This window comes from Octopus bimaculoides, chromosome 19 (assembly GCF_001194135.2).
Source record: "Octopus bimaculoides isolate UCB-OBI-ISO-001 chromosome 19, ASM119413v2, whole genome shotgun sequence".
NCBI classification, from domain to species: Eukaryota; Metazoa; Mollusca; class Cephalopoda; order Octopoda; family Octopodidae; genus Octopus; species Octopus bimaculoides.
Genome location: NC_068999.1, coordinates 48879118 through 48893759, shown reverse-complemented (window position 1 = coordinate 48893759; position 14642 = coordinate 48879118). Strand labels below are relative to the sequence as shown.

Genomic DNA, 14642 nt, shown 5'->3' with positions numbered 1-14642 from the left:
GAGCAGGCTGCTGCTAATGTTGTTTAGCTCCTGGTCAACCTTGATTGAGCATGTCTGTGATCAAAGCAATCTAGTCATGACCACTCCATCTTATTTTCACATTAGATAAAATAGAACCACATTATTCAAAATGGTTTTTTTTTTTTAAGATGGTAATTGCAATTTGAGGGAAGTTTTGACAACTATTTCTTCCAGTTTCAATGACAGTCTAGCAGCTCCTGCATTGCCTCATTGGGAATGTGTAAAATTTTATGTTTGTAGATGATAAGGCAGATAACTATATTTCGTAGAAGGGGGAACGTGTCAGCCAGAATCAGCTGTAGATCCTCTATTTATTGATTCTTGTTTGAGGATAACTTCCAGAACAGATTTCCAACAAATAAACTGCATTTCTGGGTGTTGGTTTAATCTTTTCATAGGTAAGCAATATTTTGGCTTTGTTTTGATAAGGCAAAAAGCCAAAATTTGTAATGCATAGGGAAGGTGAAAGGGGTTGTAAGGGGCACAAGGTCTAGTTGTTTGAATTAGCTCCTGATACTTATTTTGTCAATCCTGGTAGAGGGAGCTTGCTAGAAGTAGCAGCCAAAAATTACTCGGTCAAACTCAACCATTTGAAATAAATGAAGTACATTGGTCAATGGAGTCCTAGAGTTATAACTGGAAATGAAGAAAGATGGCCACTGCTGGATCAGGGTTGTCCATGGGCTAAATAACTATAACAACAACAACAACAACATGAGCACACACATACACACACACATGTAACAGAGAAAGGATCAGATTGAAAAAAAGTAAGCACTGGGGTTGATTTGTTTGACTAAACCTTTCAAAGTGGTGCCCCAGAATGGCTGCTGTCCAATGACTGAATCAAGTAAAGGAATAGAAGAGTAACAACACCAATACATTCAACAACTGCATCTCTCCCTCCCTCTCTCTCTCTCTCCCCACTCTGTGTCTATCTCTCTCTACCTCTCTCTCTCCTTCACTTTCCCTATCTGTCTGTCTGTCCATCCATCCGACTGTCAGTTTGTGTGTGTGACCATCTATTCATTTCTTTATCTATCTGACTGTCTTTCTGCCTATCCATCTATCCAACCATCCATCTCTCTTCCTTCCTTCCTTCCCCTCCACCCTCCTGTTTTATATACCATCTCTACTATGTCTCCACCACCTTACTCTCACTTTATACACTCATTCATCTCTTTATTTATTCTGTTTTTATTTCATTTCATTTCATTTATTTTTTTTCTTTTTATTAATATTTTTCCCCCCTCGTTCTTGTCCTCAGCTCCATCAGACTCTGATAAAGTAAACAACATCAATTCTTCCACTTACCTGTTCTACATTGCTGTCGGATGTGCTTGTGTCATCATTCTTCTGATTGCTCTTGCTGTCACCGCGTACTACCTCAACTCACAGAAAGCTAGCGCCAAAGGGTACGCAGACAAAATGAGGTATGTATGCACACCTTTAAATGTAGACATTCGTCAAGACATGTATGTATGTATGTATATATTGATGTATGGATATGTACAAGTGCATCTGTTCAGTTGTTTTCTACATCATTCGTGAAGGTTTTTGTATTTGCATACATACATACATACATACATTTAAATCTGTTTGTGTATGTGCACATATATATATATATATATATATATATATATATGTGTATGTATATACATGTGTATATATATGTATATATATATGTATGTGTGTGTGTGTGTGTATATGTGTGTGTATATATGTATGTATATATGTATATATATGTGTATATATATATGTATATATATATATATATATATGTGTGTGTATATATATGTATGTATGTATATATATGTGTGCGTGTTTATGTGTGTGTATACATACACAAACTCACACTGCGTGTCTGCAAGTGTATTTCTTTATGTAAGTATATTGTTTTATATTTGTGTACATGTGTATGTATATATGTGTGCGTGAATATATGTAATATATATATATGTAAATATGTGTGTGTGTCTATGTATATGTGTTTCTGTGTGTGTGTGTTTGTATATATATATATATATATATGTCTGTATATGTCCGTATGTGTATATGTGGTGTCCCTCTGTGTATATATCTTCAAGCCATTTCCTGACACTTTTCTTTGTTCCATTTCTTCTCTTTCCTCAATTCTCTTCTTGTCAAATGTTGTCTTTAAGATGCCAGTTGTTTCTAATGTCCTCTTAATGTCTTCTTCATCTTCACTATTTATATTTCCCTGTTACTTGTTATTGTCTCTTTGGCCTTGTTTTCTTTTCTATTTACTTTCTTTTCATTTTTTTTTAATGTCATTTTGTTTGCTTTGTTTTGTTTTTGTTTTTTTAGTGTTATCTGCTTTTTCTGTTTTTTCCCCTCCCCATCCTGCTTTTCTCATTCTGTTTTATGCCATTTCAAAATCTTTAACCATTGTTGCTTGGAACCATCTTTCTTGTTTTTTTTTTTTTACCAATTGTTTCCTCTCTCTCCTACCACCCCCACCACCACAACATTAATAACAGTGAGTATTGAATGATGATGATGACGATGATGATGATAATATTAATAATAATAATAATAATAATGATTGTAGTAATAGTAGTAATATTAGGGAAAAGACAGGAGGAAAACAAATATTCTAGCCTTGACCATGCCATGAAACATCATTTCCATAACATCCTGTGACATTCTTAAGTGTCTTTCATCTGTGTCCTTTCAGTATACATGTGTATGTGCACATCTGTATAAACACACATCATACCTGTGTGTGTGTTTACATAACAAAAATATACATACATACATTCATATATATATATATATATATATATATATATATATACATACAAACACACATAGAAATCTCTGTGTGTCCCCGTGTATGTGCACTCATGAAGCAGAGGGAGTGAGAAACTAGACAGGTCAGCAATATAGTATTATTATTCTCCAGCCATCTTGGTCTAGCTTCGTCTCCCATCTCCTCTCATATCACCAATGTTCTTAGATGTGACCTATCTACTTTCCTCCTAATCATCCTCCGCCTAATTGCATCTCACTCAGCCTCTCTAATCATGAGAGCAAAGATCATAAAAACAGAATGCATCCATCTTGCAAACAACAACAACAACCACAACAACAATAATAATAATAATAATAATTGTAATAAGGGGGAAGAAGAAATCAAAGCTATAGATAGCAGAAGATCATGGAAGTATAATCTTCATTTACTTCTCATTTTCTCAATAGGCACACACACAATTGAAGGTGAATGTTAGCTCTGCCCCTGTTGTGACAGTTTGTATGCATTGTGGGATACCCGTGTGACATGATGACTTAAGCAGATTTGTTTGCTTGCAGTACTTTGTGTTTTGCTTCACAGACAAAAAAAAAAACCATTTCTCAGCTTTTAGTTGCTGTTTTCTTCTTCTTCTTCTTCTTCTTCTTCTTCTTGCGCTATAGTCTCTGGATGAATTCTTAATAACAAGTGTGAGACATTGAAAATATATGATTGAAGGAGTAAATAGAGACTTGGCAATGTTATTCGTTATGATGTACCAACAACATTGTAAAAGATTCACTGAATTTTATTTTTTTATTTTTGTAAATCTTGTCATTAAATTTATTCACCAAACATGAGTTTTCTATATTGTATTAAATACGATGTGTTTTAAGAAAAACTTGCTACAAAATCACATTGTTACGCAAGTAATTCTCATAAATGAACTCACTCACAAATGCACATATGTGTGTGAATATATGTTTGTGACAGAACTTGTCATCATAATTTTATGAAAAGACATAGACTTGGTTCTGTAGTTAAGGAGCTTGCTTCTCAACCACATGGTTCCGGAATCATTCCCACTGCGTGGCGCCTTGGACAAGTGTCTTCTACTATAGCCCTGAGCTGACTAAAGCCTTGTGAAAGGATTTGGTCAATAGAAACTGAAGGAAGCCTGTGATATATGTGTGTGTGAGTGTATGCTTGTGTCGCTTTGTGTTCACTTCTCATGGCTGTTGTGAATGTATTCTTTGAAAGCATGTTTGGTCATGGAAGAAATATTTCCTTGCTTGGAAACAGGTAAGAGTTGATGACAGGAAAATCATCCAGCCATGGAAAATCCACCTCTTTAAACGCGACCTGATCCATGCTAACACTGGTTTCTTTATCTAATTGACCAAATTTTCCCCCTCCCACTCCCTCTTTCTCTCTCTCTTGCCTCTCTCTCCCCCTTCTCTCTCTCATTTGCATAATTTAAGTGCATTATTTCTTTGGAGACAGCTGAAGCTAAAATTAAAAATACAAACAAATTTTTATGATAAAGCAATTACATTTGATGAATTTGAAATAGATGAATCATTTTACCAAACATCAAATATAAGAGGGATTCTGGAGTCAACTAGGCAGCTTTCCCATAGTTGTCCAGCCTGCTAGTAATAGCAGTCAAAGCTATCTCTGTCATATGAAAAGAGCAGAATTATCCAAGCTGGAGCACTTTTGATCATGGCTGGTCTGTGACTAAACAACAACACATGTTCTCTCTATATTCTCTCTCTCACTCTCTCTCTCTCTCCCCCTCTCTCTCTCTCCCCTCTCTCTCCCCCTCCCCCTCTCTCTTTCACACACATATACACACACACGCACACACACACTAAAATGCATGCATACACTAAAACCCCTCCTAAGAGTATTTCTTCTCACATTACCTTAACCCTTTAGGATTCGAACCAGCCATTTCCAGCCCAAATATAACTAGCCAGATCTGGCCTCTAACACATACCCTACAATGTCAATCTGAAAATAAACAGTCATATCATCATAATCTTGGAGCTTTGAGATAACATGATTAATTCAAAATAGGGTGAATGAATAAGCATTGCATTTGACAGAATAATCTGAATGATAAAGGGTTAAAATGTATCCCCCTCTTTTCACCATTTCTATCAATTAACCTCCCAGACCTTGTGTTTGTCAGGGTTTACATTTTTGCCTACCCCTTGTTTGGTTGTCAGGCCCAGCTATTTAGATCTCACATAGACATAACTTGTAGCATCCTTTAACCCATACAGTTAGCAGTTATTCTCCTTTCCAACCCTATTTAAACACTCCCCCATGTTTCATCTCTTACAAGGGTGGAGTTCCAATAGTTTGAACAAATACCTCTTCTCTGTTCTCTATAAGTCAGCCCTGCATTCACTTACTTACAACAACAATGAAAACAAAAACAAATAAATATCAACTCTGCCACCACCACCAACACCAGCTCTGCCCCAAATTAAGACTGTCCCTTAATGCTCGTTCATCTTCTTGTTCATAGAACAGTGTGGGGAAGAGAGAGGAAGGGGTTGCTCTTCAGAGTAGGTTACAGGGTGTTGTGTTCAATGTGTTGTGTTCTGATCTTCAGACTCAAGTGGAAATTATGTAGGAAACTGATTTGGCAGGTGATGAACTGAAAAGTACAGAAGATATTGGCCATGGTGGTGGTGTTTGTTGTTGTTGTTGCTTTTTCTTCCTGTGTGTGTGTGTGTGTGTGTGCATGCATGCGTGTTTGTTTGTATAGGAAGTAGTCTGTGTTGATAAACGAAACACAATCTCTGATCTAAGTTTACTATTTTGAAAGTATGTGTTTTGGATGTTTGTGTTTATGTGTGTTCTTGTGAATTGTGTCTGGATATGTTTTGGTAGGTGCATTTGTGTGTGTGTGTGTGTGTGTGTGTGTGTATTTGTGTGTGTTTGACAATGTGTTTAAAGTTAAGTCAGGATGATGGCATGAAATCAAGGGTGAGAGCAGAGAGAGAGAGAGACACACACACAGACAGGGAAAGAAAGAGAAAGTAAAAAAAGTTGAACCATGTTTAAAAATTTGGTGTGGATTATTGTGATATCTGTAAAAAGTAGCAACTTGAGTGACATCTTCCAAACAAGAGACCATTGAAAAGTAGCTGAAGAAACACATTTCATATGTTGAAAAGTTTCTGGGGCTCTTTTAGGGTTGCTTTTGATTTTTGTTTTCTTCCTGGCACTAAACCAATATTGGTATATCCAGTAATCTTACACCACATCTGCTATTACTCCTCCTCCTTTTACTTTATGTGAACTAGTGTGCTTTGCTATACATTTTTTTATTTTTACTCCTCTCACTCTTTAACATCCCTTTTCTCTCTCTTTCTCTCTCTCGCTCCACCCATCCTTCTCCTGTATTCTTCCTCTTGACTGGTTCCATACCATTAGTGCTAAAAGAGTTGAGATTCACAGAATAATTAAAGTTCGTGTCACTTGGCTGAAAGTCTTGAGTTTGTACTGGGGAAACGTACTGAAATCTCTAGCTTCAATCTAGCCATTATTCATCATCATAAGCTTGCTTCCCAACCGCATGGTTTTGGGTTCAGTCCTACTGTGTGGCAAATGTCTTCTACTATAGCTTTGGGCTGACCAAAGCCTTGTGAGAGGATTTGGTAGACAGAAACTGAAAGAAGCTTGTTGTATATATATTTAGGTATATGAATATGTGTGTGTGTATGTGTGTCTTTGTATCTGTGTTTGTCCCCCACCACTGTTTGACAACCAGTGGCAAATGTCTTCTACAATAGCCATGGGCTGACCAAAGCTTTGTGAGTGGATTTGGTTGACGGAAACTGGAAGAAGCCTGTCGCACAAGTGTGTGTGCGTCTCAGTGTCTTTGTTTGTCCTCACCCACTACTTGACAACCACTGTTGGTTTGTTTACATCCCTGTTCAAGAAAAGAGACTGATAGAATATGTAAGTCAGGCCATGCTCTATCTGCTACTGGTACCATATAACCTAGCACAACCAGTTTTATGGTTAGGTGGTCAGGGGACTAAATTGCTCCCAACCCACCAAAATTTACAGGGTGTGAAGGACACACATCAAGATTGAAAATAAAACCAGTGATTTTAAATAGCATATAGGAACAAAGTGAAATTAAATGTTTTACTCAAGAACACAGTGCATTACCCCATCCAGGAATCGAAACCACAATCTTATGATCATGGCCACAATGTTACTCCCTAACCACTAAGCCATGCGCCTCCTTTGGTTATATAAATCTAATCTGACCTGGGGCTAAACTACAACAACAACAACAGCAACAAACCACCGTATCAATCATATTTGGAAAGAGAGATTTATCTTTCAGTCATTTAATACTATTGAAATCACAAAGAGAGAGAGACAGAGTCTCTCGCTCTCACTCATTCACACACACACACACACACACACACACACACACACACACACACACACACACACACACACACACACACACACACACACACACAGAGTCATGCAGATGTTTGTGAATTGGAAAAGATTATATGTATTAGAAACTTGATATCACATCAATTGCAGTCAGTTTGATAAATCACTGTTTTTGTTTCTGATAACTTACAATAATACCTAACATCCATTCTTGACATGAATGGATATTCTTCTCAAGGCACTCGTGGACCTTTTGAAGAATCCATATTCTGGGCAACAGATTAAGTCTATCACCCGAGATGAGTTACAGTTCATCGGACTGATGTCTGCATCATCTGAACCATCTATTGCATTACAAGAAAAGTATGAGAAATCTTGCTCTTTTTGTGAATTAAAAACACAAAAATGAAAATAATAATAAAAAGAAAAAATACTGCAGTTCATTATTTGTTTCTTTATTGCCCACAGGGGGCTAAACATAGAGGGGACAAACAAGGACAGACAAAGGGATTAAGTCGATTACATCAACCCCCAGTGTGTAACTGGTACTTATTTTAATCGACCCCGAAAGGATAAAAGGCAAAGTCAACCTAGGCAGAATTTGAACTCAGAACATAACGGCAGATGAAATACTGCTAAGCATTTCGCCTGGTGTGCTAACGATTCTGCCAGCTCACCGCAATTCATTATTATTCCCAAGACAAAGGCAGCAAGCTGCCAGAATCATTAGGACAAAATGCTTAGTGGTATTTCTTTTGGTTCTTTACATTCTGGGTTCAAATTCTGCTAAATTCTTTGCAGAGTCGATAAAATAAGTGCCAGTTAAGTACTGGGGTTGATGTAATTGACTCCCCCTTTCCACACCCACACGCACACACCCATCCCTACTCCCCACAAAATTTCAGGCTTTTTGTCTGTAGTGAAAGGAATTATTATTTCCAAGATGGCAAACTGGCAGTATTGTTAGAGTGTTGGTCAAAATGCTTTGCAATATTTCTTTTTGACTCATTAGATTCTGAGTTCAAATTCTTTCCAGGCTGACTTTGCCTTTCATCCTTTCAGGGCCGATAAAATAGATACCAGTTAAACTCTGGGGTCAATGAAAACAACTCACTCCTCCTCCCACTAAAATTGCTGGCTTTGCCAAAATTGAAAAGAATTATTAATCCTAACCATTGAAGAAATCATGACATTGGATCCAAAATCTTTGAAGTATCATTCGGTTATTGAAGCAGAAACAACCTACCACTTCTGTCCCATGCACAGGCTTATAAATTATAAGCAGTTATTTACATGTATCTGTGTGTGTTTTTCATTAGCTGCACGATAAAAGTACATCTTTCATAATGATCTGTCTCTGTTGGTTACCCACCCCCAAGCAAAAACAAAAAAAAAATCTGGTCCTGACACATGAGTCATTATCATCATCTTCATTATTGTTTTAACTTCCTCTTTTCCACGGTTATTATTATTATTATTATTATTATTACTACTACTACGAGGTGAGCTGGTAGAGTCGTTAGCACGCCAGGCAAAAGGCTTAGTGGCGTTTCATTCATCCTTACATTCTGAGTTCAAATTCCACCGAGGTTGACTTTGCCTTTCATGCTTTCGGGGTCGATGAAATAAGTACCAGTTACGCACTGAGGTCGGTGTAATTGACTTATCCCTTACCCCAAAATTATCCCCTTGTGCCTATAATAGAAAGGATTATTATTATTACTATTATTATTATTATTATTATTATTATTATTATTATTATTATTATTATTCAAGGCGGTGAGTTGGCAGAACCATTATTGTGCCATACAAAATGCATAGTGACATTTCTTCCAGCTATTTACATTCCTGAGTTCAAATGCCACCGAGGTCGATTTACCTTTTATCCTTTAGGGTAATTTTTTTTTTTTGTTAGGCTTGCCATTCAGGAAATCTCGTGGGCCACATGCAGCTCTCGGGCCACAGTTTATCCATGACTGCCATACAGTATGATTTGTGGGAGATTTAGCTGTTATTTCTCGCAGGCTGAGCAGCCATGTACAGTCTCCCCTATTTGCTTGGATAAAAATACCTGTCAATTTGATGGATTATGCTTGTTCTTTCTCTCTCTCTATCTCTCTCTCTCTCTCTCTCTCAAATATATATCCTCATGCCAGTTTTAGAGATTATTGATAATATTATTGGTTGATAAGTTGTTGTGGATTAGCAAAGATATTGAACTAAATGACGCTCAGTGTTTAGCTACATCTTTGTCTGTTTGATGTGCAAGTCTCTCTGGAGAGCTTGTTATGATGTCTCGCAGTATATATAACATGTAGAGCAGTTGACTGGATCGATAAAGCCTTTAAGATGAGGTTTCAACCCAATACATCAATCTAGAGTTAGCCCCTTCCCTGCTGTAAAAGAAAAAAAAGAAAACTCACAGCCACTCCTGCCCCTCGATTTTAAGTCTACACTTTTCACTTCATTGCAAACCCACAGATTTTTACCAATTTGAAAAATGCCTATTATTGGTTGAGTAGTGGGGAAAAAGTAATGTGACGAAGGGCCACCTGTCCATTTACCTATCTACACGCCCAAAGATGAACTTGATCTTTGATGACTTGGGCAGTGGGGTAGGGGGAGAAATGGGGTCCCTCACGGAAGAGAAGATGAAATAACACAAAGACCCTTGGGGATACGTTGTTGTACACTCACATCAAAGCCTTTACAAGTTTCATTTATTATTTGTCATCATCGTTATCATTTTTCAAACTCATATCATCATCATCATCATCATTATCATTATCATCACCATCATCATTATTGTTTTAATGTCAGGTTTTCCATGCTGGAGTGCACAGATGGCCAAACTGATAGGGTACCCAGCAACCAAACAGCAAGTGAACAGCTCATATCCTGTCCCCAGCACTGTGAGGTGTCTGTGGCTAAGACACCTGACTCTCAACAGCAGTTCAGTCCACCCAGCCCTAGGTATGTACTGCAGGGTGGTTTAATTCACTGCTGTTTTACAACAGCGGCATCAGCAACACTGTGGAATGGACAAGTATTTCTTTTGCTCACTGTGTTGAGTTCAATTTCTCTTATAGGCATGAGGTGGGAGGGTAACATTTGCAGTCAACTAGCATTTTATTCAAGGGTATCAGTGTAGATTTGTCTCTTTTTTTTTTATCTAATACTAGGCAGTAGAGAAGTATTAACCTATCTTGATAGTTTTCCATATCAGCATGAATTTGGTAAGTCCATTCCACAGCATGTCTTTAGCTGCATCAGTTCTGCATCATTATATTCTTTGAGGGGACCAGTATTCTTAGAAAATAATGCTCCACCTCTACACATATCAGGATTTTTTTTTTTTCAGATAGAGATGTTTTTTTTTTTTAAAGTAAATAATGATTTTAGCTGGATGAGTAGTTTAATTGAATCATCTCCATTATATGACCGATATTTATTTAATTGAATCCCACCAGAAGGGTAAAAGGCAAAGCTAATCTCCAAACAGAATTTGAACTCAAGTAGTGGGAAAATGTAGCTTAATACTGCAGGGTATTTTTTTTAGTGTTCTACCACCAGTCCTACCATACCACTGCCAACATAATAATAATAATAACAACAACAATAACAATAATAATAATAATAATAATAATAATAATAGACAAGACGAAGAGCGCAATGCGATTGCAATAGATATTTTATTGGTTGAGCGATATTTCAACAGCAAGCCTGTCTTTGTTGAGTTCAAAATAAAAAGTGATACTGTTTTCTGGAGCTGCACTAAACTATGTTTTATGCCTATTTCTTCTATCCATCTGTTCAGATCTATAGGAATAGTTCTTAATGCACCTATAACTACAGGGATATATTTAACCCACACTTTCCTTAGTGTCTGTAACTCAATGGCTAGGTGGCTTTATTATTATTATTATTATTATTATTGAGTGAGAGCAACGCATGCCATCAAAGTGACACTGGAGTACGTATATATGAAACCCAATATACCCATCACGACCACCTGTCTGATACACCAGGTACATGCATCACAGCCATATGTGCATGACATAGTGACCTCATATCAAGATAAACAGTAGCCCATCCCACTCAAAAGGTCCTTGAATAAGGTTTGTTTAAGGATGATGAACAAAGCACCCATGTTTTCAGAGATTAATTATTCAAACCCCAAAGAATTCTTCTCAACACATGGCTGTGATGCTCCCCAACTACTTCTACTCATGATCAGAGATGCACATGTCTTCAGCCACTAAGGGACATGCTCAACTGGCTACGGTCAAGCAAATCTTTGTTATTGAGCAGGATATTTGCTGTAGCCCATCTTTTATACCAAGACAAAACATGTACATGATAACACTTCCAATCAGTTAAGATCAGAAGCCATGAGAGCCTCTGCCTGCTACTGCATCAGGGCATTATTATATTTATTATTATTATTATTATTATTATTATTATTATTATTGTTTTACTTCTGAGAGCACTCTGTCTTGTTTACTCTGGCTGATTCTGTGAGAGCAGACAGCAGCCTGTTGTCAGAGGTCTTACAGGGTCTCTTTCCACATCTAATTATTGTGGAAGACATTCAACATCCAAGTGCCAGTCTCAAGATCCTAGCTGTCCCTAACAGAGTGGTTTTTCTGAGCTCTGCTCTCATGTCAATTCCAGTTTCTCTGACATATTTCTCAAACTTGCTTCTTAGTACTCAGAGTGGCCCTACAACTACCGGGATGACAGACACTCTCTTCATAGTCCATGTTCTTGCATTATCATTATCATTATTATTATTATTATTATCATCATCATTATTATTATAGTCAGTATGTATATGGTGGGGTTTAAGTGCATTATTTCACAGCTCGCTGGTTGAACACTCAGAGCTAACACTCATCTTCAAGTGTAACTTGATGCTAAGCACTATGAAATATTCAAATCCACCCCCCCCCCAATTTTTTTTTTTTTCTTCTTAAACTACAAAAATCTCAAGCATAACTCTGTGGTTGTGTAAATTAGCCCCAGTCTATACTTAAAACTATGATTTACTATGAAAATATTGTAGTTGAAACCAAGATGTCAACTAGAATTAGGCAGCAGCATATAAAAAAAAAATCATTATTCTGTTTAATTATAATCATTTTATTTTTTTAACTATCAGTTTGTTTACTTTGCTTGTGTGAACAGTATTACATATATTTTTTTTATATTCTTTCATAATGTGATATTGCTTCCCTTCTGTACTTTTCTTGGCATATTATTATCATTATTATTATTGTTGTTGTTATTATTATCATTATTATTGTTATTATTTATTATTATCATTATCATTGTTGTTGTTGTTTTTATTATTATTATTATTATTATTATTATTATTATTATTATTATTTTATTCCTGTAATCAAAACACGTTGAAAATTAATATGATGTGGAATGTTTTTCTATCTTTTTACTTTGTTTTATTTTCTTCACTGCATTATCTATTTCATTGTGGAGAAACTGTTTTAATTATAGTCTTAACCTTATGCATTGCACACGTGCGCGCGCGCGCACACACACACACACACACACACACACACACACACGCACAACCCTAATCACTAGGCACCTAGTCTAGTGGTTAGAGTGTTTCACTCACAATCAAAAAGATCATGATTTCGAATACCGGATCAGGCAGTGCATTGCGTTTCTTTGGGAACTCATCATTTCACATTGCTCTGTGATCACTGACATTTCATGTCTGGTACATTGTACACCTGTACAGGTAGATGTCAATTTGATGGAGGATGTGAGCTGATATATAATACAAACATTTGATCACTGTAAACAAATCATGTGTGCTGGTTGTTCAGCAAGAAATTGCTGAACCCAGTAGAGAGCCCACCATGTCATGTTTGGTTCCTTGGTTGTTGCCTCGCTATTTCCCAGTGGCTTCTCATCGCTGATGCCACCAAAGGGGAGCACTATTATCATTAAGGGCCTGAAATTGCTGTTATCTTTTGAATGATAACTGAAGAGGGTTTAGCAACATTCTCTGTGTGTATTTTCCATTTGTTCTGTTTGTTTGTACTTCTATATATATTTTTTAAACATGTTGGACCATTGAACTCTGCACATTTTTTTTCTCTCCATTTTTTTCCAAGCATTAAACTAATACACCTGCTTGTTATTCCTACACCTGTCTTTGTCTTTTGTTTTCTGTAGATTTGAACTATATATATATATATATGCGTATAAGGTTAGCTGAGTTAGGGGCTAAAATAAGCATCTAAGGGATAGAAGTATCCATCACACTACCGGTATATTACCTATGTTTAACCATAGGCATATATATGCAAGCTTATCATGCTCATAAATTTTAGGTAAAGACAGATTATTCAGGTAAAATGTGATGCTTATTTATTCACATTATTTTGAATTAATCATACATTATCTTATAGCTTTGAAATTTTGATGTGATAGTATATTTTTTGTATGATATTGAAGAGCAGATATGCGAAGCCAAATCTGGCCAGTTTGAGCATAAAACAGGTTATATATTTGGGCCTGATATGGCCAGTTTAAATGCTAAAGGGTTAAAGTGTCATGTTCATAAATTCGGTGGACATTTTCTTTCTTTTTTTTACTGAACCATACTCTCACACAATGCCAAAACTGAAAAGAAATATAATTTCCAAGAAATCATATATTACAAGACAGGTTACTGCTGCTAACGACAACCAGGATCTGGAAAACAATTCTAGTGTGGCCTAGAAACTATACAAGAACAGCAAGACTTCTGAATATGATTCCTGCAAATCACATTGTCAGTTCAGGAGATTAACATTTCCTGTCATGCTCTGTTAAGCTGTGTCTATTAACAAACATCAAGGCTAGTCTTGTTAAAGTGGTTGGTTTAAACATTGCAGTGTACTGTTTCTCTTATGGTCAACTGCATAGAGCCAGTCTAATGATAGGCAATAGAAATAAGCCATACATGTCGCCCACCTCATGTAAGATAAACCAACAGCATTGTTTACCAAGAAACAGCATTATTATCATAGCTTTACTCTATCTTGTTTCATCTCAAATATATTGTCAGACAGTAGGAGAGAAGTTCCAGGATTCAGAGGCAACTGTTTTTAACCCTTTTGTTACCATATTTCTGTGGAAATATGATGCCTTTGGTTAGTAGATTAAATCAACCCTGGTATTTTATCTTATCAGCTCCAAAAGGTTCAGAGATGAAATTGATTTTAACGGGATTTGTCTAGACAGGTATAACTAAATACCATAAACTGTTTTATCAAATGCTCTACTATTCCTACCGTTTCACTGCCCTTGCTATTAATTCTTTGCAAAAATTGAACTCAAAATGCAAAGACAAGGAAGAAATGCTACTGAGCATCTTGTCCAATATCTTTTTTTTTTTCTTTGTTTACAAGCCTGG

At 36.5% G+C, this 14642-nt stretch overlaps 1 protein-coding gene across 2 annotated transcripts in view; it reads left to right on the top strand.

Annotated features, from left to right (window-relative positions):
* Window positions 1-14642, top strand: part of LOC106882040 (tyrosine-protein kinase RYK) — a 239675-nt gene that overhangs the window by 201469 nt on the left and 23564 nt on the right. Inside the window, exons 6-7 of one of the 2 annotated variants that reach the window (XM_052974851.1) lie at window positions 1289-1454; window positions 10034-10186. In XM_052974851.1, coding sequence (XP_052830811.1) covers window positions 1289-1454; window positions 10034-10186 — 319 coding nt within the window. The remainder of the gene's footprint in view (window positions 1-1288; window positions 1455-10033; window positions 10187-14642) is intronic. The other variant, XM_052974852.1, reaches the window with a different exon arrangement.